Source organism: Trichoderma ghanense (genome assembly GCF_004382785.1).
Source record: "Trichoderma ghanense strain CCMA-1212 chromosome Unknown scaffold_6, whole genome shotgun sequence".
Taxonomy (NCBI): domain Eukaryota; kingdom Fungi; phylum Ascomycota; class Sordariomycetes; order Hypocreales; family Hypocreaceae; genus Trichoderma; species Trichoderma ghanense.
Genome location: NW_027395669.1, coordinates 1,287,633 through 1,314,315, shown reverse-complemented (window position 1 = coordinate 1,314,315; position 26,683 = coordinate 1,287,633). Strand labels below are relative to the sequence as shown.

At 56.0% G+C, this 26,683-nt stretch overlaps 11 protein-coding genes across 11 annotated transcripts; 6 read left to right on the top strand and 5 right to left on the bottom strand.

Moving 5' to 3' along the window:
• Positions 1-144: 144 nt before the first annotated feature.
• On the top strand, positions 145-1,173 carry CCMA1212_006042 (uncharacterized protein; the record flags this gene model as incomplete). Its single annotated transcript, XM_073703283.1, has 1 exon — positions 145-1,173. The coding sequence occupies one exon, from the start codon at positions 145-147 to the stop codon at positions 1,171-1,173; it is 1,029 nt and encodes a 342-aa protein (XP_073558454.1).
• Positions 1,174-3,328: 2,155 nt separating this feature from the next.
• CCMA1212_006041 (Histone-lysine N-methyltransferase, H3 lysine-36 specific) lies at positions 3,329-6,310 on the bottom strand (the record flags this gene model as incomplete). Its single annotated transcript, XM_073703282.1, has 3 exons — positions 3,329-4,093; positions 4,175-5,796; positions 5,908-6,310. The coding sequence occupies 3 exons, from the start codon at positions 6,308-6,310 to the stop codon at positions 3,329-3,331; spliced, it is 2,790 nt and encodes a 929-aa protein (XP_073558457.1).
• Positions 6,311-6,981: 671 nt separating this feature from the next.
• Positions 6,982-7,281, top strand: CCMA1212_006040 (uncharacterized protein; the record flags this gene model as incomplete). The annotated part of the gene is made up of 2 exons (XM_073703281.1): positions 6,982-7,148; positions 7,215-7,281. The coding sequence occupies 2 exons, from the start codon at positions 6,982-6,984 to the stop codon at positions 7,279-7,281; spliced, it is 234 nt and encodes a 77-aa protein (XP_073558456.1).
• A 1,071-nt stretch (positions 7,282-8,352) lies between these two features.
• Positions 8,353-8,853, bottom strand: CCMA1212_006039 (uncharacterized protein; the record flags this gene model as incomplete). The annotated part of the gene is made up of 1 exon (XM_073703280.1): positions 8,353-8,853. The coding sequence occupies one exon, from the start codon at positions 8,851-8,853 to the stop codon at positions 8,353-8,355; it is 501 nt and encodes a 166-aa protein (XP_073558205.1).
• Positions 8,854-8,933: 80 nt separating this feature from the next.
• CCMA1212_006038 (uncharacterized protein) lies at positions 8,934-9,617 on the top strand (the record flags this gene model as incomplete). Its single annotated transcript, XM_073703279.1, has 1 exon — positions 8,934-9,617. The coding sequence occupies one exon, from the start codon at positions 8,934-8,936 to the stop codon at positions 9,615-9,617; it is 684 nt and encodes a 227-aa protein (XP_073558206.1).
• Positions 9,618-9,629: 12 nt separating this feature from the next.
• CCMA1212_006037 (uncharacterized protein) lies at positions 9,630-10,025 on the bottom strand (the record flags this gene model as incomplete). Its single annotated transcript, XM_073703278.1, has 1 exon — positions 9,630-10,025. One exon carries the CDS (start codon positions 10,023-10,025, stop codon positions 9,630-9,632), a length of 396 nt encoding a protein of 131 aa, XP_073558201.1.
• A 263-nt stretch (positions 10,026-10,288) lies between these two features.
• CCMA1212_006036 (uncharacterized protein) lies at positions 10,289-12,269 on the top strand (the record flags this gene model as incomplete). Its single annotated transcript, XM_073703277.1, has 5 exons — positions 10,289-10,545; positions 10,768-11,202; positions 11,553-11,724; positions 11,791-11,829; positions 11,874-12,269. The coding sequence occupies 5 exons, from the start codon at positions 10,289-10,291 to the stop codon at positions 12,267-12,269; spliced, it is 1,299 nt and encodes a 432-aa protein (XP_073558202.1).
• A 971-nt stretch (positions 12,270-13,240) lies between these two features.
• CCMA1212_006035 (uncharacterized protein) lies at positions 13,241-14,373 on the top strand (the record flags this gene model as incomplete). The annotated part of the gene is made up of 4 exons (XM_073703276.1): positions 13,241-13,270; positions 13,342-13,456; positions 13,533-14,173; positions 14,227-14,373. 4 exons carry the CDS (start codon positions 13,241-13,243, stop codon positions 14,371-14,373), a joined length of 933 nt encoding a protein of 310 aa, XP_073558203.1.
• A 1,342-nt stretch (positions 14,374-15,715) lies between these two features.
• On the bottom strand, positions 15,716-17,335 carry CCMA1212_006034 (4-aminobutyrate aminotransferase; the record flags this gene model as incomplete). The annotated part of the gene is made up of 2 exons (XM_073703275.1): positions 15,716-16,925; positions 17,010-17,335. The coding sequence occupies 2 exons, from the start codon at positions 17,333-17,335 to the stop codon at positions 15,716-15,718; spliced, it is 1,536 nt and encodes a 511-aa protein (XP_073558204.1).
• Positions 17,336-19,397: 2,062 nt separating this feature from the next.
• On the bottom strand, positions 19,398-23,014 carry CCMA1212_006033 (uncharacterized protein; the record flags this gene model as incomplete). Its single annotated transcript, XM_073703274.1, has 7 exons — positions 19,398-19,460; positions 19,533-19,643; positions 19,710-20,084; positions 20,140-20,472; positions 20,543-21,673; positions 21,744-22,607; positions 23,006-23,014. 7 exons carry the CDS (start codon positions 23,012-23,014, stop codon positions 19,398-19,400), a joined length of 2,886 nt encoding a protein of 961 aa, XP_073558197.1.
• Positions 23,015-24,529: 1,515 nt separating this feature from the next.
• Positions 24,530-26,356, top strand: CCMA1212_006032 (uncharacterized protein; the record flags this gene model as incomplete). Its single annotated transcript, XM_073703273.1, has 1 exon — positions 24,530-26,356. One exon carries the CDS (start codon positions 24,530-24,532, stop codon positions 26,354-26,356), a length of 1,827 nt encoding a protein of 608 aa, XP_073558198.1.
• Positions 26,357-26,683: the final 327 nt, after the last annotated feature.

Below are 26,683 nucleotides of genomic sequence, written 5' to 3'. Positions count from 1 at the left end.
TCCGCTCCGGCTCGGCAGCTACTACACCTTTTTTTTTTCTTATCGTCGCCTCACTTTATTCAAACTATCGCATTCATTCTCTCGTCTCCCACCCGCATGAATTCCCTCCATTGAACAGCCAATTGCCCATTCAATCATTGCCCAATGGCCAAAAGACGAAAGCTCGCACGCCAGCCCGCGCCACAGCGACCCTCCGGACGCCCGCCGCCCAGGGACAAGACCCAGCCGAAGCCCCCCGGCGCAGCAAAGAAGAAGAAGAAGCAGCAGCACGACGAGCCCGTCATCCCCTTCGGTCGTCACGATCGTATCCTGCTGGTCGGCGAGGGCGACCTGAGCTTTGCCGCGTCCATCGTCGAGCACCACGGATGCACAAACGTCACGGCCACGGTGCTGGAGAAGGACCACGCCGAGCTGGTCGCAAAGTACCCCGCCGTCGACGCCTACATTGCCGTCATCAACCGCCGGCCGGGTCATCGTGATTCCAATGCTGCTGGTGCCGGTGTCGGGGCCGAGCCAGACGGGCAATTGAATGACAAAGACGGCCATGATGCCAAGGACAAGGAGCATGATGACGAGGACAACTATGAACAAGAAGAAGGAGAAGAAGTAGGAGAAGAAGATGACGACGACGACACCAAACGCAAACCATCCACCATCACCAACAAGCTCATCTACAACGTCGACGCAACCAAGTTCCCCCCCTCCATCGCCCGCGCCCCCCACGACCGCATCATCTTCAACTTCCCCCACGTCGGCGGAAAGTCCACCGACGTGAACCGCCAAGTCCGCTACAACCAAGAGCTCCTCGTCTCCTTCTTCCAGCGCTGCCTCGCCTCCCCCGGCGCGCCCCTCGCCCCCGGCGGCTCCGTCGTCGTCACCCTCTTCGAGGGCGAGCCGTACACCCTGTGGAACATCCGCGACCTCGGGCGCCACGCGGGCCTGCAGCTCGAGCGGAGCTTCCGCTTCCAGGCGGGCGTGTACCCGGGGTATCGACACGCGCGGACGTTTGGCGTCGTGCGGAACAAGAAGGGGGAGGAGAGCAGCGGGTGGAAGGGCGAGGAGAGGCCGGCGAGGAGTTATGTGTTTATGAGGAAGGAGGAGGTGGAGGGGCAGGCGAGTAAGAAGCGGAAGCGGGCGGCCGACGATTCTTCGAGCGACGAGGATGATGAGTGATGTGCGGAGGAGTTTTATTTGGTCGATTTCCTCGAATCATTATACGGAACATATACTACGGACGTTAACGGGTCTATCGAAAACGTATTGTACATGTACAACCTGAAGGGCATAGATGGTATCCAGGGCAATCTAAAAGGGCAATGGCGTTTTGGCTGGGGCATATTCTGGTTTATTCATATATCCTATCTAGGCAGTTAGTTGTGGACGAATTCATGCTTATTCCACTTGACATGAAACAAGGCAACCAAAGCCATGTGATGCTTTAGTCCCATCTTTGCAATCAAAGTCAAAGCACCCATCAAGTAGGTGCTCTGACTTACCTCTTCACTTGTTCAAGGTCTCCACAAACTCCCTTGACTTACCTCTCCAATCCCGATGCCTGAAAATAGGCAAAGACGGGAAACATGACATCGCAGCGCCAGACTGCTGTCCACACAATCTTTCTACCACGCCCAAGCAGTTATTTCACACCTCGTCCACACCTACATCCTAACAGGATCCACACAAAAGGCACGTCAAAGAAGCAAAGACATTGCGCTTGATACCTACCTAAAGGTAGCAGTATCAAGGAGGCGCACACCTCGCTTCGGCTCGACCTCGCTCAAAAATCCACCAACTTCCCAAGCCAAAGCAGGCCACATTCAAACACAGTCCCCAAGCCCCAATCTTCAAGCCGAAGCACACGTCTTTCGTCCGAGGCTCTCATCACAGCCCCAAAAAAAAAAAAAAAAAAAAAAAAAACCATGAAACGCGAAAAAAAAAAGTCCATATTTCTTTTTATTTTGTTCTTTTTGGGGCTTTTGGTTTTTTTTCCTTTGCCCATCGTCATGTCGTCGGACATTCCTAGAGTCCGACAACGCCCATCAGATTATGACTCTGCCCATCCCCCTCAATCTTTCTGATGCCTGCACAGAAATGGAGCAAAAGATTGGCCCGTTACAAGGGGAGAACACCTATCACCCCCTACTGCTTCAGACGTCATTTTGCATATCTCCATGTTTCTGCGGCAGATATTGTGGATGTTTCATCGGCAAAAGTCAAAACATGTCGTTTCAGAGTCCCCAATGTTCATGTCATGTGAAAATGAAGGAAAAAGCACCACCAGCAGCAAATCAAACTCATCCCCCATCACACCCAAAGTCCTACCTACATACCACCAAACACGCCTCAAGGTAAATCACGTAAATCAAATACCTGAAAAAGACCCCACGATGCCGAGTCCTGCCTAATTGCAACGCCGCCTTTTCCCGTCACAACTGGTTCTTTTACCCATCAATATCAATGAACCTGCCAGCGAAACCCAAACCTCCAACACAAAGCTCCAGTTTGTTTTCTGCAATGGCGCGCAGATCCCCTCCCTCCCCNCAAGCCCACTGTTTCCAAACCAAGACATCCTAACCACTGAAACAGCATTGGCAGATGTACATTTCACAAAGATCAGCAAAACGCCTCATCTCACAAGCGATCAATAGTCCCAAGCCTCAAAAGTCGGAAAAAACGAGCGAGTTTCATTTCAGATCCGTTGTCCACGTCCCACAGCCGTCTGATCCTCACACACCCGCTGCCCCTCCCCCTTTCGCCGCCCCTTTCCAGTTGCTGCAATGGTATGTGTGGTGGTGGCAAGTGGTGCTCGCAATTCATCTTCCCTGTACCTCGTACTAAAGCCAAGCCGAAAATCCGATCCAGGTTCCCCAGTTACACAGGTCCCCAATTATGATTAAAGGAAAAAAAAAAAAAAAAAAGTAATCCCTTTTTTTGGTTGCTTCCTAGAACTCATAAAAGCGTAGATATAGAAGGAAATAAAGAGAAGAATAAAACCCTGCCAGATAAAACGAGAAAAGGAAAGTGGTCGAGTCAAAGTGCAGCGCATCCCCTCTTCCTCCTCTCCCAACACGGGGAGTCGAAAGAGAGAGGGGGAATTGGTATTCAAATTACCCCGGGGGGGTAAAGAAAGAAAGGGGAAACAAAGAGAAATAAAACCAGAGGGAAATATGGGGAATCAGTGAAGAAGAAAAGACCCTGTATGGTACAATGCAGATTCTATCGTGACCCCTAAACTCCAAGAAAAAAGAAGAACCAGAGCTTTGTGCATTAACTGTAATATGTGCAATCCAGGCTGGCCTCAACAAGGCCACCGTCCGAGGCCGTAGCTTCAGTGGCCCAACAGCTCCTGTTGTCGGGCGTTTCCGTGTTCATCCATGGACGTCTGCTGTCCGGCCGGACCATCCAGGCTCGACCGCGAGACTGTCTCCTTGTTCCTCGCCTGCTCCTCTTCGTCGAGACGCTGCGCTTCCTCGTTCTCTCGCATCAGGGCCTCTTCTTGCTCGAGTAACGCTTGCTCCTCCGCCGTCCGGGTCGCACCAGGGTTCTCTGGTGGGGGTGGCGGCGGCGGGGGAGGAGTGGCGCCTTCTACTCCGTTCTCCTTCACTCTCTTCACGTCGGGCCCGTCAAGCGGCGAGCTTACAGAGACCTCCATGGCCTCGACATCACGCTTCCGTTTACGGTCAGGGCCGTCGGGGGACTCATCTTCCACATCACTAAGGACGATATCCTCCGCGACGGCCTCTACCTCCTGAGACGAGACGATGGGACTCTCGCCGGCCTTGTCGGCGTCGGGGGTTGGCTTCCCATTGGCAGCCGGTTCCCTCCCGTTCTCGCCCTTATTCGTCGTCTCGGGTGCCCTTCGCTTATGGTGCGCCTCATACTTGGCCACTGCTCGATCCAAGAAGTCCTTGACATACTTCTTGATATTCCGCTCCTGCTTTTCAGTGAGAGGGGCGGCAGGGTCGTTGACGCGATTGTTTTTATAATCGGATGCCACGAGCTTCTTCGCAACATCTTTGCCGAGTCGCTTGAGCTCTTCCTTGGGCAGCTTGTGTCGAAATTTGTCCAAGACATGCTTGACGGGAGGGTAAACCTACATTAGGCAGATGCCATGTCAGTACTGGGGAACACAAACACAAAGCCGTGCGCGGAGCACTTCCATGCGACGACGTACCGTGTGTTCGTAAATCTTCATCTGCTTCTCAACCGGCAAAGACCGCCACTTGTCCTTCTTGGTCTCCTTGGGAGAGGCCTCAACGGGCGCTGGAGTCTGAGTAGCCGGCTGCTTCGGAGTACCCTCCTTGGTCACCTTGTCAATGATGCTTTGGATGGCAAGCTGTTCCTGCAGAGCCTTTGACGGAGCCTTGGGCGTCTGTTCTGCGGCCGGCTGGGTGGGCCGCTCCCAGGTCGATTTGCCCTGCTTGTTGTAGAAATACGTGTTGCCGCCGGCATCCTTGGCAGTGAACCACCCCGCAGGAAGAGAGTTGGGGTTGCTGCTGTGGAATGCTCTGCGCTGACGATGGCCATTGTTGTTAAAGTACGAGTTATTCCTTTGTGGGACATTGCTTCGCGGTCCCTTGGGGGCATCAATGGGTCGCGGGGACGCTTTGGGCGTCTGTTGAGTCGCCGCAGCCTCTTCCTCCCGGGCCTGTCCCCTTCGCTCTTCGAAATGGTTCTGCGTTGGCGCGTTGGGGTCGACCTTTCGCCGTCGTATCCGGTAGGCGACCTCGAGTTTGCTCCACTCGTCGAGGAGCTTCTTGGACTGTGAGGATACGTCCTCGTGCTCGGATCCGGCCAGGGTCTGGATCGTCGCCTCGATGTTGGAGTCTTGGATCTTGTTCCTCGTCAACCGGGGAAACTTGTCCAAGATGGACAGGACTTGCAAGACGACGTTGTGATCATCGATGAATGTGTTGAGAGTCGTCTTGAGGATCTGGTACGCGTGCATGCGCATCACGCAGTGGATCACGCGCTCCTCGTCGCAGCGCTGAATTCGCTCCAGCAGCTTGACCGCAATCCACTTCTCCTTGCACTGCATCAGGGTGGCCATGACCTTGCGGGCATCGTCCTCGTTCAAGCTGCGAGGCTGTATGCTGTTGACATACTCCTCGTCATCCTCGTCGGGGCGCTTCTTACGGAGCTTCTTGGGAACCTGGGTGTCCCAGCCATCGGTGCCGTCGATGCCCAGAGCCTCGACAGTTGCCGTGGGCAGCTTGGTGGCGCGCTCCGTCTGGGTCTTTCCTCCAATGAAGCCGACGCAGTTGACCTCTCCGCAATAGCAAGGCTGAGGCTCTGCGCCGTAGCGGTCGACGTTGTAGTTGAAAACGAGCTCCTCGCCCGCCTGGATCTTGCGCAAAGCGAAGATGCCCATTCGCAGTTTGTCGCCAACCACCCACTTGTCGACGAAGCAGTTGGGGCTGCATGAGTGGTTGCAGAACCGACCCAGGTTGCCCTTTTTAGTCGCGTCTACAAACTCGTTCTTGTTGAGCGACATGAAGTAGAAATGCTTGATGCCCTCCTCGTCGTACTGCAGCATGCGTCGCCGAAACGTCGGCTCATTGATGACCTCTCCGATGTATTCGTAGATGAAGTCATTTGGCTCCAGAGGCGAGTCGGCGCGAAGGCCAAACCCCTTCTTCTCCGTCTTGATAACGGTCACGTCTGCGTACTGTTTGCGCTGGAACCGTCGGTTTTGACAGCCGCCACCACAGTTTCCGGCATCGGCGCTGCACTCCATCTTGGTCGCGCGGTTGATGCAGTCCGAGTCTTCGCCACAAGCGAAATTCTCGCCATCTCCTGCTTGCTGTCAGTACACGAGCCAAAAGGGGTCAAGGAATACGCCTGCGGTAAACAAGAAAAACTAATGTAGAAGAGAAAGATGAAGGCAGAAGGAGAGAGAAAACATACGCCATTCTTCTCTGCAGTCGCAGTCAAGGGCGTCACTGTCCGTCGAGCCTAGATTCTTGGATCCATAGAGGCAGTCGGGGATGACCTGGAAAGTTGCGCACGACTCGGCCGTGACGTCTGGCAGGTGGCTATACAGGGGAACCTCGCGAGCGACAGGCCTCTGTGATAATTTGCGCGACAACCGCGCCGGCTTGGTCGGGGCCGTCGTCGAGCTGGGGGTTCCCACGCTCTCGCTCTGCGACTTGGAGCCGTCGAGGGAGGCGGGAGACGGGGCTTCGCTGCTCTGCAGCTTCGGGGTGGCGGTAGAGGCTCCCGCTGCGGCGTCCGCGTGCGCGCCGGGCTCGACGCCATCGTCGAGCTTCACTTTTTCCATTCTGCTCGTCGTGTTCTCTTCATCCTCCATTTGACGTCCTGGGCGGGAGCGCGGCTGCTGCGAGGTAGGGCAGGCGGCGGCGTTGCTCTTGAGGCGGCAGAGACTGGGAAATTCGAGCCAAGGGCGGGAAAATAAAACACGAGGCTAGGCAGAAGGGCGTCGCGGTAACAGCCTCTCTTTTTTTTTCCTCCTCTCTCTCTCTCTCGTCTCTCGCTCCTCTCTCTCTCTGTCTCTCTCGCTCGCTCTTCTCTTTTTTCCTTGGCCTCGGATACGCGCAGGGCAAAGAACCGCGTGTAGATTCCGAAGCGGGCGGGATTGGGCAGAAACGCGGAACTGGCGGGCAGGCGGATGCATCAACGGACGGGCTGCATCGAGGTTCGCATCGGCGGCCGAGGGCTGCGGGCTTGGAATGAAAAACAACAAGAGAAGCCTTTTCGAGGTTCGGGATTTGATCCTCGCCTCTAGTCGGGAAGGCGTTCCAGCTGGCCGTGCCAGTGCCAGACCCTATTGGCAGCCCGTTTGGAGGGGACCGGGGGGCGGCACCAGCGGATTTTCATAGGCCCGGCGCGCCAAACTCGCGGCTCGAGCTGCCGCCCTTTTCGGCGTCTGTCTGCCAGCCTGGCCTGGCCTGGACGGCTTCGGTTTGCCCGCAGCGCAGTCAGGCAGAGGCAGAGGCAAGTTGGGCCGGCGGAGCGCGAACCATGGCATCCACAGGCTGGGTTCTCAGCCCATTGGGAGCAGCAGAGCGGCTCAAGCAGTTGCATCAGGCATGGGGAGGAGATGGGCCTGGAGGACAGAGACGGAGAGGCAACGGACTGCCCAACGTAGATATACTCGATATCCTCAAGATCCTCGCCGGCTTAGCTATGTAAGTTGGTAGGTATAGTAGGTAGACTTGGTGGTTGTTACACATCAGTAATTATATACACGGCAGCATAGAACTGAGTAGCCTCTACACGCATAGAGGTGTGCAACTCATCGTTGGATATGCCCGAGAGTAAGGCACATGTCCGCCCATTCCACCGCGCTCGAGCACACAAAGTCGAGGAGCAAAGGCTCAGGTCTTGCGACTTCAGCAGTGCTGCTGCAAACGAATTTCTAGAAAAGGGTCGCCCAGCCGCAAGATGTATTACGAGCCAAGCTGTGACATACAGTGCATGGGCCAATAACAGCATCTCGGGCCCTCAGGCTTGCGGCGCCAAAGGTGGAAGCTGTTTATTAGCGCCCTCGTAAGGGGGGCACCCAGGTGAGTTGGCAAGTTTAGATGTCGTCAGAAGAGAAGCACACAGCTGTCCAGACGAGAAATGCGCCGGCATCATCATCATTAGCTGGTGGCTTTAGCCTCAGCCTTGTCCTTCAAACGATGCAGACTTTTGCCATGCAGGCAGCTGGGATTGATCCGGACCAGATTACATACGTTAGAACCCAAGAGGACGAGCATGAGCATATTATCCCACTCGGGTAATATCGAATACCAACTGGCTGGGACATCGTTGGCGTCTCGCGCATCGAGGCTAAAAAGAAAGAAAACGGTCGGTCAAATTCGTCCAAGTACAGTCAGAGCGTGGCCGTGTCGTCGGATCCTATCCTGACCGCCATTTGCAGAGTTGCTTATCCTAGAGTCGTGGGCATCGGAGTTGCCGGCTCGTCAAGCACGAATGTGTGGAAAGACTTCATTGGCGTCTCAGATGGCGAACGCAAAGGGGAAAAGGCCATAGGAAACCGATCCAGACACAGATTGCCCGTATACCTACCACTCGGTAGTCCAGCGAATTACACGCAGAGTGCCAACCCCGGGTTTGACCATGCAAGCGTTCGCTGCCGCAGCCACGTGGCGACGTAACAGAAAGGCAGGCATCGACAGGTGGTATGACCACGTTGGGTTGCGAAGATGCGATTGAAATAAGAAGGTCATGATGGCATTCGTCAAGGGGGAAAAGCCCATGCCTGGAGACTGGAAGCGGCTCTCAAAGGCCGGCCAGCGCCTTGTTCGAGATGTTCTACCGCCTTTGCGCAGAGATTTTTTTTTTATGATGTGTTGTACATGAGTGGGTCTGGTGGGTGCCAACTCATTATGCATGAGGTATTGGCCTCCAGAAGGAGCCGGTTCGTCGTGGAAATAGCGAGGCTATATAAGACAGGCGGACACCGACGGATTGCGGCCGGGTGTCTCTCGAGTCGTCGAAGCGGAGCGGCAGAGGAGAGAGGCAGAAACATCGAAAGCCGCCGCCGGGATGTGGTCGCGATGGCCTCGTTTCCCCGTGGCCGGGGCCCGTCCGCGTTTGCGTCTGCGTCTGCGTCTGGATCGCGGCTAACGGGACGGGCCCGGCCACCGTTCGTCGGGCATGGCCTCTCTTGTGCAGCCATCCGCCGAGTTTCGCCAGTGACTGGTGACGAATGGGTGGATTTGCGCCGCGACAGAGGCATCTGACGAGAGCGCCGAGGGCGGCCTGATTGGTGCGTCGCCATCCAGTGGTCTTGTGGCCATCCAACGTGCTCCGGCTCTGGTACGGAACGCGGCCAGCATTCGCGGCCAATGGGCGAATTGCAGTCAGCTCGACGCCATGCTGCATCACGCGGGCAATCAAACGGCCGTCTACTACGCAAAATCTCTCGTTCGGAAGCCTTGCTTTGCATCATGTATGTACAGACCATGTACCATGGTGCAAATGCAGAGCACAAAGTCTCTCGCCCGCCAACACGGGAGCGAATGGCCACGGCGATGCATATCTGGTGCATGCGGCCACTTGGAGAGGCCACCCCCACCCAGCTCAGCATCAGCGTTCAGTCAGGATCATGGCCGCGACGGGACGGGGTCAAGCAGGACACTGGAAGAAAGGGCGCCAGCAGCGGCAACAGCACCAGCAACATCAGGGACACGCGGACGGACATGGAAAAGCAGCGCAGGACGACGACAAAGACCGGAGACGAGAGGCCAGGACGTCCAACAATGGAGAACGACCAGAAGCAGGCCAGCAGCAGCAGGAAAAGCAGGCTTGCCGCTTTTGGTGCTGAGGGAACGGGATGCAAAAGCAAGACAGTCAGGCGGCCGATGGCGGGCGTGGGATTGGCCGGTTCAGCGCAACAAGGTCCGCCACGATGCAGCTGCACGTCAGGTTTGGGCACACCCATTCGACAAGAGCTGCTTGACGGCGTCTGGAGCGTCGGCTGTGTGTCGCATCGCCTAGGCGTGGTAGCGCGCAGCAAATCGGATGGCGCCGTCGCCTCGCCCAGCACCCGGGGGCCCTGCTGGGGATCCATCGACAGCAGAACGCTCAAGGAAAAGGGCCTCTTCGGTAGTTGGCGGTACTGGCGAAGGGTGTTTGCGCGCAGCTAGACTAAAAATTCCTCACGGAGGGGGATCTGAGGGCTGCGTCAACAGTCGGCGGAGGAGAAGGAGGGGAGGGGAGGGAGAGCGGAGAGCGAGCAACGCAGGCGACATGAAGCAAGCAAGCAAGCAAGCAAGCAAGCACCAGCATCGCGGAGGGAGCATCTCGGGACGGGGGGTCGTTGGATGATGGATGGAACGAGCAGCGTTCGAGGAGGGGGGACAGACAGGTCGATCCCATGGCCGTTCAGACTGCACAGGACGGAGCAGGGACCGATCCAAAGCCACGACATTCACCGAAGTTGCCATGCCCTGGTATGACGGGCCAAACAAAGGCGGCCGCGGAGGACTGCGTATCTGCGCGAGGGACCCGCCCAACGGCACGCAGGCTGGGTTGACGAATGAAACCTTGGTCATGCTGGCGGCCAGGCAGTGACTTATCATACGCTGGATGACGACGTTTGGCTGGCGATGTGGGCTGCTTTGGAGTTGTTGCTGCTGCGATGATGATGATGATGATGGTGTTGATGGTGCTGTTATCGGAGCTGCTATCGGCGCTGCTGTTAGGGAGACGCAGTTGGCGGGAGTTGTTGACGACCTGCCCTGCCGTGAGCGTGAGACGGAAGAGGGAAGAGGGAAGGGAGAGAGACGCTCGACCAACAGGCCACGGAGATTTCGAGATGGAGCCAGAGGCAACACCCACAGCACTGCCATGGATTGCTGATCCTGGTTCGTCTACTTCGGTTTCTGCTCGAGTCGAATCGCCAACTTGGGTCGCTGGTTACCTTATGCTTGTACCGATACTTGCACGCAGCACGCGCAGCGCCCTCATCCCACTTGTCGCTGCTACCCGCCCGCCGGCTAAACAGGCGCCCGTCCGCAAGGCCACGGCCCATGCCTGGCTGACTTGCTCTTCATCGGCCATCCCTGTCAATGGGTATGAGATACCTGGACGCACGTCTACACGCGTTGTCGAGTCAGGCCCTCTCTTCTATTTCCAGCTCAGCTCAGCTCAGCTGTGAAAGCACCACCTACCGGCACTGGGATGCGGACTGGCGGTGGACGCCCGCTCGATGCAAATGCAGATGCAGATGCAGATGCAGCAGGAATGCGAGTGCAGGCCGGGGCATGAGGAAAAAAAAACTGAACCCATGGACAGACGACGAAAAAAGAAACCAGGCGCTGCTCTGCTCCGTATAGCGTCCGTCGCCCACCCCGGCTCGCCTACAGGGGACCCTTCCAGTTCCCCCCATCCCCCGTCCCCTCACCCCCAGGCAGATTCCGCCGTCCGTTGCCTGCGAGACAACGGTCCAAGGACTGCAGCAGACGGTCCGGATGCAGACGCGGCTCCATCTGGCGATGTGCTGCAGCTCCCCGGCAGACCTGACAGACGCTGGATATTGGTCTCTGTCCTGCTGCTACGGCTGCAACTGGCTAGCCACGCCACCGAGACGCCCTCGGCCCAGCCTGTCGACGGCCCTCCTGGCCCTCCCTACTGTACACCTTCAAGCCTGTGCCCTACCTACCTGTGCCTTCGAACCCTGTCCCTACCTACTGATCCCTACATTAGTGCGGCGGCCTCTTGGACTGGATCGTGTGTCAAATCGCCACTGCAGGGTGCCGTCATACCTTGTGGTCGACCATGCCGGGTACCAAAAGTACGAGTGTTGCTAAAAATCGAGTCAACCCGATATCATTTGACGCGGGCTCTGCACGTACCGATACCGTTTGGCGGCTTGGAGCTCTGGCTTCGGTTCTGGCGTCTGGCTGCGGCCCCGAGGCAAACAAGAGGTGTCTTGTACACGCCTTGGAGGGCCTCGAGTTGTACAGGTACTTGTCCTGAACTGCTCTGGTCCATCACATTCGCCAAGCATGGCCGGGGGGGGCACTGGCGGGCAGTTACTGGTAGCAGCAGGTATTTTTGCCTTTGCACAACGCCAGCAGACGCATCTTGGCCAGCCTTGATCCCACGTCCAGATCCAGGGCGAGCAGCATCGACTCGAGCATCGCTGCAGGCCGTGGAGACGCTACAGCTGATACCTACTACTTGTACTGTCCAGTACTCGTGACTGGCGGCTCCGCTCTGCACGCAACTTGTATCGGCTGTTGGCAACTGGTGACTGCCAGTGACTGACGGACGGACGGTGGGCTCGTCAACCCGCGCTCGCGCCTACACGGACAGGCACAGACAGGCCACCAGTGCCGTACTGTATTGGACAAGGTACGACGTGCTTGCTGCTCTGCTACCTGCTGGACGACGTCCAGTCCTACCACCTCAAAGTCTCGAATAGCACAGCGGCGCAGCGCGGCTTGTTGGACGCTTGCAAACGCCTCGTCTCGCCTCGCCTCGTTTTGCTCCCGGATCGTCGACAAGCTGCCTCGCAGGGCTCTTTCGGTCGACAAATCGCAGCATCTGCCTTCCAGCAGCTTCTGTCCTCGTCGTCAGTGAATGCCAGGCCAGCGTCAGCCTCTGCAACGGCACCTCAGGACAAAAGTGGTGGCNTCGGCGAAAGGCCAGGGCAGCGGAAGCGCAGAGGATTGTTGATGCCAAAAACCGCTTCCAGCCCACCGTGGCAACCTTTTCTGCTAAAGGCACTATCCAATCCCTCTTCAGAGACAGACGACTGCACTATTCAAGGCTGCAGCTCAGTCTCCTTTTGATTTCCTCTTCTTTCGCCTCTCTCTCTTCTCAACACCCCCTCCTCTTTCCTTCTTCATCATCCCCTCTTCTGCAACATCTCGACAATACGAGCAAACCGGCCTCGACCTTGGATCTTGTCATAACATCCATCAATCCGCAGGGTACGACTTGACAGCTCCGGCCTACTGACGACAGGCATACCATACCATATCGCACCAACGGCCGTGGTCGCCTCCATCCCCGGCAAATCCGCACCCTTCTCGTCTTTCTCTGCATCTGCTCGCTTCATTGCCTGCAACGAGCGTTCTACTGCATGTCGCGGATCGACGCTGCACAACCCGCGCCTCTCCATTTGTTTATGTTTCTCCTCGAGACCCGTAAGAACCCGCTCGTATCAGCCACGGGGTCCTTGAGAAAGCCGCGCGCCTGCTAGCCGGTGTCGTGCATTTCTGCTCTTCACACGATAGCGGGCTTTGCAACGACATCGACGGGGAAGACGGGAGGACCCAGTCCCTCCTCCACCGAGCCGGGGATCGCTGCCCGAGTCAAGGGCTCTTTTTTTTCTCTCGACCAGGCCTTGTTTCTCGACTAGTTTCAGGCCTACTTTTTTTTTCTACTTCCCTGGCCGCTGGCCCTGCGAGATCTGCCTGAGAGGGGTCTCGTGGAGGAGTGGCTGCACAACCACCACAAGCAGGTTATCTTGATCAGAGCCGTGCCACGACGCTTCCTCGCCATCGGTCTGGCGTCTGGCAGTGTTGCAGCTGGATGGTAACTCTCTAGGCTTCGTTGCTTTGTGGAGTTGTCTTTCGACTTTTATCATTCTACTTTCTTTCGTTTGGCGGTAGTCTCAAGCTTGTATCCTACTGCAGCTCAATGTTCTTGCGAGGGCTGGCACCACGTTCTATTCTCGTTCGCTCTACGCTTCATTGACGACGACCAAGGCCGTTTATTTTTCACGATTCCGTCTTCGTTTTCTCTTTCCTCGAACACCATGGCTACTACGTTCTCTCTCGAGGAAAAGGTACGTTGGAGACACTTCTCATCCTACAGTTGCTGGAGACCGAAGTCTGACCACAAACCCGCTTCTCACAGCGCTTTGTCCTCGCGGAGATGATCAAATGCAGCACTGTTGATATCGAAAGGCTGGCGCGATTCGTTGAGTCAAACGTACTCGATCCCAAATGGATCACCATGCAAATACCCTCAGGTACGGCAGCGATATGATTACCGGCTGACAGAGGAGTTCCCTTACCTTGATGGACTCGTTTTCTAACGCTGCATAGGCCGCAATCTGGAGCAGTGCATGCAAGTCGCGGACTCCCTCTCGACGGCCCCAGGACATCGATCCGCAATGTCTCAAAATGATCACTTGACCGGCAGCGGCATGAACCACGCCAGACAGATGGCGCCGAGAATGAGCCCTGGCGGCCAAATCCCTGGAGCCATGCCGACGTCGCCGGGCCTCATGTCGCCATGGCAGCATCCAGATGGCGTCGAGGATCGACGAGCGCTTCCCCTCGAAGCTCCAGGTGATCACGCTCCGAAGAAGAGGGGACGTCCTCCACGGGTGGACCGAAAGACGGCCGCGCCTCCACGGCTGGCCAATATTGCCCCCAAGCCGCCTCCGCTCTCTCCAGGCCCCAATACTCCTCGAACGATTCTGCCGGCGACCCCCAGGCAAGCTGATACTCAGAACCCTCAGCCGCAGCCTCCAGTCCGTGCTCTGCCGCCTCTCGATTCGCCACCAGCCAGGAAGAAGAGACGGACCGCCACCGGTGCAGCTTCTGTTTCCACTTCACCCCCTCTTGCTCCAGCTTCTGCTCCCGCCCCAAGCCCTGCTCCCGCTCCCGCTCGAGCTCCTACTCCTTATCTACCTCTCGTCACTACGCCTCCTCCGCCATCTGTGGACTATGGCAATCGGCCGGTAAGTCGAAAACCGAAGAATCGCAGGTCCCTTGTCTGACACCGCGCCCACAGCGAGCACCACCCGAGACAGATTCCACAATCACACGCGAGGCTGAACAGATACAGCCCCCTCGCCCCATTCCACTCGAACCGGAGCCGCGACACCACACTCTCATGCCGGTTGGATCCGTGGCGCCACCATCTCAAATCAAAGCCTAAGGCTGGCCAAGATTCTCTGGCTTCCTTTTGGGATCTCTGAGCCAATCAATACTTGAGCCTTTCCATTTTCCTCCTATCCATCCTTTTCTAGCTGCGACATGTAAACTTTCCTTCCTTGAGAATGACTTTATATACCCTCCAATTTTCCCTCTACCTTGTTTTTGCATCTTTGTCTTTAATTTTTCCTTCTCTTTTTTGTCCCCTCTTTCCTTGGGACTATTCCTGTGTATGGATGGTCTTGAGCATACCAGTGGCAACTGGTAACTGTACCGCATGACGAGAGGCTTTCTTGACATTTGCAATCTGAATGAGTGGATTGAATGAACATGATGAACTTTTTGGGCTGCGAGGAGAGACGGGCAGTCATGATGTGTCTCACGAGAGGGTAGGCTGTCTGTTTTGTCAGTTGGTATTTGAATTTTTTCCTTGTTGATTCCATCCTTTGCATTGTACGGATAGATTGGCATGGCTTGTCGTTGAGCGGCACCTCTGCTTTTTCCTTTGCTTTCTTCTCCCAGCCACGGATAGCTTAGGTTCATCCATACCGGACGACATTGGCATCTGGCGGATCGGGAATTGTAACAGTACTCCTCTGGTATACGGCTTAGAAGGTCAATACGGGGTTAGTAAGTAGATAGGTAGGTAGGTAGCTTGTCTTGTCCATAGAGGCGTTGGGATCAGTAATGCGGATTTGGATTACCCTTGGGGCGATATCGAGGCATTGTGTGTTCTAATAACAGCTAGGTAGACGCCTATGCCCAGGATGTAGTTTCTATCAGAGAGTGGCGAATAGAATCCTTTGTGTTTGTATTCTCCTGCCGTAATGTGATTGCACGAAAAAAAAAATGGAAAGAATGTCGTCTACTGGAACTACAACTTGGGGTTCTTATTGGAGCAGCAACACTGGCAAGGGGTTTGATTCGCGAGTTATGTTCCGAGAGAGAGATATGGGTTGTCATTGGACGGAGTATGCCATTGGACGAAAATGGACGTTTAATACTAGGTACTAGTAGGTATCTTTAGAGGCATGTTCTTACAGGCTTGTTCTTCTGAGCGTCTTTATTGATCGTTCATCTAACCTCGAATCAAAGTGATGCGAATGCGAGCTATGGGATCTGAAGATAGGTCACGGTGATGGGTTGCATCATACTGCTTTCTTTCCAGATCGAGTACATGCGTGGAAAATTCATCTGGAGCTCTTCCATCTGGCGATATTTCTCCTGGCACCATGCCGTATACTTGATAAAGATCCTGCTCAATCTCATTCTCGTGACGACAATTCACATAATCACGTTGACACACACACATCTCTTTTATACTGCCATTCTATTGCTGTAAAGATTCACAAAGCCTTGACAATCTTCTCCAGCGCATCCACCAAGATATCCGCATGATGCTCCTGGAACGTCAGCATGGGCCTCAGCCGCACAGCGCTCGCGCCGCTACCGCCGATATTGACGCCAAAGTCCTTGGCCTTTGCCAAGAACTGGTCGCGCTTGGGGTTGTCAAAGGCGATGAAGGTGCCCTGGCCCTTGCCGCGCAGGTCGCGGAAGTGGTCCGGGTACTTGTCCTGGAGGGCCTCGAGCTTGGCGTAGAGGTAGTCGCCGACGCGGGCGGTGTGGTTGACGAGGTCGAGGCGCTCGATCTCCTGGACGATGGCGCGGAAGAGGAGGGCGCGGGCGGGGTCGCCCATCCAGGTGTTGAACTGGCGGTAGGGCTTGTTGGGCCGCAGGGCCGGGTTGCCGTAGTAGAAGCCGGCGGTCTGGGCCTTTTTGGAGAAGGTGACCATGTCCGGGGGGTCCTGGAGGTCCCAGTGGTCGTGGGCCCAGAAGCGGCCGGTGGCGCCGACGCCGGTCTGGACCTCGTCGACGATGAGGAGGACGCCGTGCTTGCGGGTGAGGGCGCGGAGGCCGCGGAAGAAGGCGGGCGAGGCGTGGTTGTCGCCGCCCTCGCTCTGGATGGGCTCGACGACGACGGCGGCGGGCGGGATGTGCCACGTCTGGATGAGGCGCTCGACCTCGTCGAGGCTGGCCCGCTCCGCGGCCGCGTTCTCCTCGGCGTGCCGGTCGAGCGGGTACTTGAGCTGCGGGAAGGTGGCCTGCGGCCAGTCAAAGGCCGGGATGTCGACCTTGTGGATCGGCTTGGAGCGCGTGGTGGACAGGGTGCCGAAGAGGCGGCCGTGGAAGGCCGTCTTGAAGGACAGGATGGACAGCGACGAGGACCCGGGCGCCTGGTTGTTCATGGCCGAGTCGAGCTCCTCCTGGGTGAAGTCGACGTCCGGGCCGCCGCGCTCCTGCTGCCGGCGGTAGATGAAGGCGGCCTTGAAGGCGGTTTCGTTGGCGTCGGAGCCGGCCATGGCGGTGAAGACGTTGTTGAGCCCTCGCGGGGCGACCTTGAGGATGCCCGTCTTGAGGATGTCGGCCCAGTCGTGGGACGGGAAGTTGCCGAGCGCGGGGCGGTTGATGATGGCGTTGACCATGTCGGGCGTCGAGGCGGCCTTTGCCAGGGCGGGATTGTTGTAGCCGACGGGGATGGACGCGATCTGGGCGTATCTGGGGACGGCTGGCTGTTAGTTGCATTTGCTTCTGCCGCCGAGCATATCTGAAGCACAGAGGGGAGATGGGGTTGGGACTGACACGTCGAGCAGGTAGTTGCCGTCTGGATCGGCAATGTAGTTGCCCACGCTCTTGGGGTAGTCGGCCATCATGTTGACGCTGCGCGTGTCAAAGACCTCGCTCAGCTCGGCAATCTTTCTGGAGCTCTGCGCGCCGGGGATCTTGGTCTTGAGCACGGGGCCGTCGGGCTCGCCCTGGAAAAAGGCCTTGGATGAGGCCATTCTGCCGGCGGCGGCGAGGCAGCGGGTGGTGTTGTGAAGGGCCGGGCGGAGGGACCTTGTTGTTGTTGTTGTTGCTGTTGTCCGGAGGGCTGGGCGCAGGGCCTGGGCGGCGCGGAGGGAGGCCATGATGGGCGGGATGAGGACGTTTGGTTGCTTTTATGACTTCTGGTGAGGTCGAAGTACTTTGCCTCCTCCCTCTCGAGTACACCGTTGGTACTTCTTTGGCCCGTGAGAGGTTCAAAGGTTAAGCTGTCGGATGTGGGATCGTGGAAGTGAGGAAGTGAGACACGGAGTTGACACAGATGCGATGCTTCTCCCCCGCTTCGGTCCACGTGAGAAGGCAATTGGGTCAAAATCTGTCTGTCTGTCTCGTCTCTTCGTCTCTACAATTGCTTCTTCCTTGATGCAATTGTGCTCCTTGGTGGTGTTCCCTCTCTCTCTTAAACAGAGTAACCGTCGACGTCACAGGTCACGTCACGTCACCGCAATGGAAGAGGCAAAAGATATATAGATGGGAAAAGGTCACGATCTCCGCGAGATGGAGGTTTGCGAACCCCCCTCGGGCCCCTATTTATCGTCCAATTGGACCTCCGGGCCGGCACCTCCCAATCCGGTTTTTTATGTAATTATTTGCTTGCTCCCGTCTTCTTGTCTCAGTCTTCGTGTCCGGCAAGGTAACAAAAGAGCTTCAGCTTCTCCCCAATCCATCATCTTCCCCGCATTGGGCGTCCCACAGATACGATGCCCGCCCCTCCTTTTTATCTTTGGGGGGCCAGCGATGTGACGCCTATTGGTTGCTTGAGAATGGGATCTGGGTTTTATGTACGTAGGTGCCGGATCCGTTCCGGGTTATGGTGACAAAGTTTGGGAAGGTTCTTGGGCACGACGCTTCTACTTGGCCGAGTCTGGTAGGGGACCTATTTGATCTGATGGATGGGCTGGGTTTTGGACGCTCCTGTGATCATCTAGCATCAAGCCTCGACTCTGTTGATATCGATATGAGGAGTGTCATTCGCATCAACCAAGCTGTCCCTTGCGTTATCAGCATCTCCATCTCCATCTTCCCCATCCCGACTTCGGCCTTCTGTCCCCCTCAAGTCCAATTGCCCAATCGCAACGTTTCCACCTGACCACCTCATGCATTTCATCTTGCGTCTTACACGTACCTCCTAGTCTCTGGCATCATTTTCATCAGGTCGTCTTGTTTCCTTTCTTCTTCATACTGTTGTCAAAAGGGCGCCGCCGTTGATTACAAGTTTGGTCATCTCATACCAAAGGTGGCTGGCTTCACGTGGAAATGCAACGCCATGTTGCTTTGTTTGGTAGGTACCTAGTCTACCACGTGGGGGCTTTTCACTAGGAGCAAAGTGAGCCCAGATAAGGCATTAAAGTGTAAGAGTCGGATGACAGAGACCTGTATGTCTGTAACTGGTCTGATGCATCATGCACGCATTACTCTAGTATGAGTAAAAAGGACAGGGGGGTTTCATATTTCGCAATTCATTGACTTCTACTCCTTGAAACCGATTCGACATGATTTGATTGCATTGGGTGATATATTACAACAGTGATGCATCTTCCCGCCTCGACGTCACCAGAGCTCCAACTGCAACTACTTCCGGCTCCGGCTTGCACCGGCCCGGCCCTGCGTACAACAGCCAAAGCCAGCATTTCAGGCTCATCAGGCCAACAAACCATACGCATATGCATCCACCCAACGTGCTGCAACACATGGGCAATATTGCTAAATTCATGCTACAGAAGCTATCAATCTCATTGCCCTAGGGGGGAGAAAAAGGAAAGAAAAGAAAAAGACGAGACACTAACACTGCCTTTGAACAACTGGTTCAAGTGCCTTCATGTTCCATGTCTCTAATGAATCATCTGCTAAGGTGCACGCAAAGCACATGAGAAATGCAAGATATCGCCGAGCCGGCAGCGCAAATCAGCGCGCCTGCTTCATGTATGAAAAGAAAAGGAAAAAAAAAAGAATAACAAGAAACAATCGGATGGCGGACCAACTGATATCCAAGCCATCATGCAAGTTCAAGCCAGATGCGCCATGACCTATGCAATAGAAATGAGAACCTCCAACGACGCTCACCGAGTCCAACTCGTGCTCTGCGAATGCACAGCTTCATCTTCTGTATCGGTACAATTTCCCAACGTGTGCATCCACAACCTGCTTTCAGTGGCCGCTCCCTTTCTCTTCCAGTTCTCGTGTATACTTGACAAAGGTCTTTTTGTGAATCTAAGGCGCACTTCTGGTTAGCATCTCACTGTCCGGAGAGAGAGAACATTACCGAACGGAACAGCTACTCACCATGCCAGCATATTTGCCGTCTCTCAAGACGCAAATGTACCGTAGCCCTAGCTTCACAAAGCATTCGTACGCCAGATCCATCGGCGACCGGATATCCAATGCAACAGGTGCCTGTATCGTGGTGCCAATCAGTATTCATAGAGCCTTTTTCATCTCGCGTCATCCAAGAATACGTACCGGATCGATATATTGGGTAAAGTCGGTAGGGTCCGGCTGGCCATCGTCATCATCAATGCTAGGGATTTGATCCATCAGGCAGAGGTTGGAGCCCTCGTCAGGAAGCTGATCCAGCGCAAACTGAAGGTCTGGAGCAGGAATGAGTCCCACAAGGACATCGTCTCGCAGGATGGGCAGGCCGCCGTCGAGCTCGCCATGGCGGTGAAGTATCTCGAGCTTGGTGCGAAGGCTCGAGGCGGGTACCATTGGCGAATTCGTAATGTCAATGATCCTCTCCCGTCGCAACCGACGGACCAGTTCCGTCAGGTCGCCCGTAAAGATGGGCTTGTGCTTGTTGTCCAAGAAGGGATAGGCATTCATGTTCGTCAGGAGGTCCTGTAACGTGAGTCAGCCACGCTGCTTTCCATCAAGGTTCCGCGACTTCACTCACGTAGATGCTCAATGGCTCAATGGCATCTGCCGTCCATTTGGCCACGAGGATGGACAGAGAGAATGGCAGCACGTAGTCCAGGCTGCCCGTGAGCTCAAACAAGATGACGGCCAGCGTCACAGACAGCCGCGTCACACCGCACATGGTTGCGCCGGCAGCAATCAAGCCATAGACGCCGGGCTGGATGCACGTTCCGTCGGATGCCGTTGCGCAACCGCCCCAGGTACTCCAGTCGGGTGTAACAAGCACCAGCCACTGTGCCAGGTGGCCCACGATTCGCCCCATTAAGCCGCCGACGACCATGGATGGGATATAAATACCTGCGGGGACTTTCTGTTGATTGAGTCAGCAAGTTGCTCTCATGGGCAGCCGAAGAGGGGGAAGATGATTGTGTGTGACGTACGATTCCAAATGCAATAACGGTCAAGAAGCCCTTGATCAAAAAGGCAATGATCAATGTCCTCAGAATCTCGGGAATGTCGTCCACCGACCTCGGGCAGAGTCCCAGTCCATCGCCCTTGGTGCGGTCGCACGGAGACGCCAGGTTGAGGAGCAGCTTCGCAACGGACACCTTGGTCAGAGGGTTCCAGTAGCTCAACAGGCCGGTCACAACGGCGACGAGGAACACCTCCAGCATGGGATGTGTCTTGATGGCCTTGATACGGCGGAAGCTCTGAGCCCAGAATTTCGACGCCTTGATGAAGAGAGCCCCCATGGCGCCGCCGAGGATGCCTACAAAGATGAAGGAACCCAGCTCGAAATACTCCCAGTCGACTAGATATCGAACCTCAAACATGACAACCTTGTGCGTGCCGTATGGGTTCAGAAACTTGAGTGACAGCGCAGCGACGATGCAGGCGAAGAACGTGCGGAACAGCGTCTTGGCCGGGAAGAAGTAGGACACCTCCTCCAGCCCGAACAGGACGCCTCCCAAAGGCGCTCCGAAGGCGACAGCTACGCCGGCCGCGGCCGCTGCAGAGAGAACCTCTCGTCTCTTGGCATCGTTGCGGTCGTACTTTGAGAAGAGACGGCACGCAATGTTGCCCACGCAGGCCGCCATGTGGACGAATGGGCCCTCCTTGCCAATGCTCAGTCCCGAGGAGACGCTCAGAATCAGCGAGAGCATCTTGAAGATCAACGTCCTCAGACCTAGAAATCCGTGGAGGACAAAACCGCTGAGGATGACTCGCACTTCGGCGACACCACTGCCTGCTGCCGAGTAGTAAACCATTGGCGGATTCTCTGGCTTCGTCTCGACCACCTGTCGGGGGCTGGCACTGTCGTCGGCGGGGTTCTCGTCAGCCGCCTGAGGAGCCTCGGCGGCGAGGTTTTCGTCGAGCGTGGTCAGGCGGTATGCCGAGGGAACCACCGTCTTGGTCCAGAGGGCGACCCAGCACGAGGCAAGGGCGAAGAGGACTACGCAGACGAGGTAGATGAGGAAGTCGGTCCACTTCTCGCCAAAGGGGTGGTAATGCAGTGCCTCGGACCACGTCTTCCAGTCGGTGCACTCGGCGCGTCCGCCAGGACAGCATCTCTGGAGCACATTGTCAGTAACGGCCTGAACATCACTTCTCTCCCGTCCTGAATCATGCGTCGGCACCCACCTTTTCGTCAAAATACCATGCTCTTGCGCAATAGCCGTCCTTGAAGTCGAACACGACAGACTCGGCAACGTCGACGGTGTATGCGATCAAGGCAATGACAAAGCCGCAGAGGGCACTGAGAATCCAGCCCTGGCTGCCATCAATAAGGGCCAAGATCCGGCCACCAAAATCCTTCCTGCTGCGGAGCGCCCTGGCGCGATAGGAATCGGCAATTGTATCGTGCACCCAGTCGGTGCTTGTAAACTGATCGTACCACACCCGCTCGTCTGGGAAGATGGAGCCCTTGGACTCTGACATGGACCGTTCGGAGAAGGCATTGGCGAGGCGCTGGCCCCAGGAGGAGCGGCGGCTGTGATGTCGAGTGCCTCTGCTGCTGTCTGAGAGCCACGGGATCTTGTCAGCCGATCTAGTCTGGTTGCAAATGGCAAATACGCGGGATTCGCTGGGGACCCGAAGCAGCACGAAAGGGGTGTATTTTGTGTAATGATTGATCGATTCCACGTTCCATACCCGAGTAGCTCTGTTCGCGAGACAAGTTGGCACGCCGCGGTGAGGCGGCCCCGCTATGTATTCGGACGTGGGATCGAGAGGTGTTGAGAAGCAGGGGCGAGCGCTCGTCTGGCTCATTTGCCGAGTGTTGGCGACGGATTTGAAACGGACGGCGAGATAGACGGGGAGACGTTGGCTGAGACGCCGACCCGTAGCCGTCTCGATCCGCCATGGCGGTGGGTGGTTGCGGAGGAGAGGAGAGTCGATGAAGCGGAGAGGAAGAGAACGAAACCGATGGCGATGATGATGATGGATATGGTCCTTCGGTGTTATAACGGGATCATGGATGCGGTAAAGCCTCGATGGGGGTGTGGGCTATCAAGGTATATACGAGTCAACACTATCGGCAACAAGGTGGTGCAGCGGTTAGCAGCAGTGGTACAGGTACGAGCGCACCGCAGCAATAACACCTCCAGCAGGCACAGCAAAGTGCTAAGGCTGGTCATCAGGTGCTGGCCGGCGATAGAGATGGTGTACCAGTTACGGAGCACTTACCTGGGGGGGTCTGCGGCCTTTGGCAAGGGGGTGGAGGGAAGAGAGGAGAAGAGAGGAGAAGAGAGGCGCGAATAGTGAAGCTGACGATGGGACGGTACTGGCTGCCGTCGAAGGTGCTCTGGAGCTCGCCAGGGAAACCGCCAGAAGAAGCACGGCAAAATGATGATGCGATGGAGAGGATGAACAGAAGAAGAAGAAAGGAAAAGAAGCATCCAGACATTGAGCATCACAAAGCCGGCAAGGCTGACCGTAGCACCAGGGCAGTCGTTACAACTAGGTAAAAGCCGTCAATCTGGGGCGTGCATCGCCTATCCTGCAATTTGGCCTAGTCCCAGCGCTCTGGGGTCGCCAAGAGCTACGGCTAGGTACCTCTAGCTTATCTGGAGCCTGTCTGACCAGCAACAGGCGCCGCCAATTGGCCCAGCCGAGCGGTGCAGGTCCCCTATGATGGCACTCGTGGGGAGGCTGATGGCGCCTAACCCTGCCAGCCTTTAACCGTTTGCCGCAAACAGCGCCGTCAGGTGAACTGATTGCGCCGGCCCTCTGCCTCGACGGTTGAGGCTTGGGCAGCCATGGGCCCCGACGTGCCCGAGAGATGCCGTGCGTTTGAGAATTCAATGTGCATCTGGCGGGAAGAGGGATCGCAGCAGATGAGGTGCTGGATACCTAGGTACCGATTTACATACCTAGGTACGAAGAACGGTGCGAGCCAGGAACGGAGCATTTGCGCCGCCAAATTCTTGTAGTATGTGCATGCAGACCGAGGTGGCACACCGTATCGACGTCTTCCAAGGCCGCAGCATCTCGATGGCGTCTTTGATGGAGGAACAGAGCGGCTTGTGACTCGGCAGAGCATCGACACTGCGTCATTGTCTGGTTTGGAATCCGACCTCGTTCATGTGAGTGGGCCTTGGCATTTCATCATCCGACATGCATCGCTGAAGAGCAGCCTTGCAGACGCGGTGCAGCAACAAGTGCAAGTACCGGTGAGACTCAGAGTGGGCACATCATGCTATTGGCACGGAGAAGTAGCTTACCTCAGGTATACCTACATGTACCCCAGACCAGAAGATACAGTTACCCGGAAATTCGGTGTTGGATGTCTTGGATGCGGAGGAGAACAACTTGAGAAGGCGTCGAGGTCAGCGGCACAAGATCAAGAGACCAGCCTAGTGCCTGTCACAAGGGACGCCACGGGCGCAGTCAAGCATAGAGGGCGGCAGCCATGGATCGTTGTGTGGGGGGTGTGAGGTTGGTATTCAGATTGGCTGACCTAAGCAGACGGGTGCAAAAAGATACAGGACAGGCAGAAGACGTGCATAGTGGTAAAAGCACAGGGAACTGCAGGCAAAACATGCAGCTAGATACGAATATGATTTAGTGATTTTAGCGACATGATTTGTTCCCAGCAAAAGAAATGGCACAATGTTCCTGTACCATATCATTCAAGTCGGTTCGAAGACTTAGACGCGCAACGGCTGGCAGCGCTGTGGCGGGCGCACGTATTTCCGGCGGAAACACAGCAAACATTTAGCGCCAGGAACTTGCAACTAAAAGTTCTTATCTTATCGGCCAGGAAAATTTCAGAGTCCGTCAAAAAGTTGCAGCGGCCGTAGTATAGAGGCATAGCCATCCATCACCACCACCACCACCATATCAATCGAGGCTCTGCGATCCTGTGTCGAAACACGTGAATCGAGCCATTCAGCCTCCCCAACCTTCAGACTACGCAATCAGTCATCATGGCAAAGAAGAGAAAGGCGTCCCGCGCTGTCGAGTCCGGCGGACCCAAAGAGCTGGACCCGGCAGACGCTCGCCTCAAAGTCACATCCTACGAAGACGTGGCCAACTCAGAAGACGAGTTCTTCATGAACCGGGACACAATCATGCTCGACGACGAGCCCAACATGAAGCGCCGGAGAAAGGGCGAGGAAGAGATTGAGTTCTCAGACGAGGAAGTGCTGGGCTATGAAGAGTCAGACCCCAGCGCAAAGCCCAAGCAGAGCAAGTCAAAACGAAAGGCCGCCGACTACTCAGAAGATGAAGAAGACAAAGCCGGGGGCGAAGAGGAAGAGGACTCAAATTGGTGGGGTGCGTCCAAGAAGGAATACTACAATGCCGACAACATCGAGACCGAGGCCGATGCGCTGGAGGAAGAAACCGAGGCGAAGCGATTACAACAGAAGAAGCTGGCCAAGATGGCAGAGGAAGACTTCATCTTTGACGGAGACGAGTGGCTCACGGGCGAGCAGGAAGCGGAAGAAAGCGCGGAACCTGTCACAGAAGTCCTCAAGGAGGTCGAGATTACCGATGACATGGGCCCCGAGGAGCGACTGAAGCTGTTATCTGCCCGATACCCCGAGTTTGACTATCTGGTCAAGGATTTCCAGGAACTTCAGCCCCAATTAGAGGTTTTAAGGACAGAGGCCAAGGCTTCAGACGTCAAGTCTCTGGCTGCGATCAAATACTGGGTGCTCGGCTGCTACGTCGCCTCGCTGGCCAGCTACTTGGCCATACTCACATCCCCGGCTCGTGACGCCGCCAAAGCCCGGAAACCAATTGATCCTACCGAACTCCGTGAGCACGACGTGATGGAGACGTTGGTCCAATGCCGCGAGGCATGGGAGCGAGTCAAGGACATGACATCAACGAGCACACCCAACGACGCTTCATTGCTGCAAGGACTTGATGCTATTGCTCAGCTAGAGACGGAAGCATTGGCAGCACAGACCAAGGCGAAGAAGGCGAAGAAGACCAGGGAGAGCGCGGCCTCTGCGGCAAGCAAGGCCAAGAAGCTGGCAAAGGCCAAGGCGATCGAGGAGACTGTTGCCGATCTCTACGACCTGCCCATCAACACCAAGTCCAAGTCAAAGAGCAAGGACAAGGCGCAGCGCTCTCAGGATGACGACAGCTCAGACTTTGGCGAGGAGGAAGCCTTGGACGCTCGAGCTGCGGCTGACAAGGCGGCGCGCAAGAAGAGCTTGAAGTTTTACACATCCCAGATTGTGCAAAAGGCCAACCGCCGTGCCGGTGCCGGTCGCGATGCTGGCGGTGACATGGATATTCCTCACCGCGAGCGTCTCCGAGACCGTCAGGCTCGACTCTTGGCTGAAGCTGAGAAGCGAGGCAAGAGAGATTCCAAGATTGGCGCGAACCTGGGCGACGACAGCGACGAGGAAGACTCCAAGGCTGCCAACGCCATCCGCGACGACGAGGACGAGTACTACGACATGGTGGCGCACGGCGCCAAGGCCAAGAAGGAAGACAAGGCAGCCCGATACGCAGCCTATGCCGCCGCCAGCAAGGCCGATAGAGTGGTGCCGACCGAGGAGATTGGCGAGGACGGCAAGCGCAAGATCACGTATGCCATCCAGAAGAACAAGGGCCTGGCGCCCAAGAGAAGCAAGGACGTGCGCAACCCGAGAGTCAAGAGGAGAAAGCAGTTCGAGGCCAAGCAGAAGAAGCTCAAGAGCATAAAGCCGGTCTGGCAGGGCGGCGAGCCCAAGGGGGGCTACCAGGGCGAGACGAGCGGTATCAACGCCACCGTCATCAAGAGTATCAAGCTGTAGATTTATTTTTGCGATTAATATATGCATGCCTCATGGTTCATTGGGTTCGACTTGAGATTTGCAGTTTGTAAGTGATGTTGACCGGCTGTGAACCATTGTCTGCTATTATAACCTCTCTACCTACTAGTAGGAGCCTTATATCCATTCACAGGAAGTACCTTGCTCCTTACGATACCTTTTTGTCATCAAAATTTTGCGTATTCCTGAATTGTGATCACGACTTTCTTACTTCTTGTTGTTCAGGGTAGAAGACGTTTCAGGGTAGAAGCTCGTACAAGCTGTCATGCCTGCCCCACTCAAACTAACAGGCAATCATCTGGCTACCTT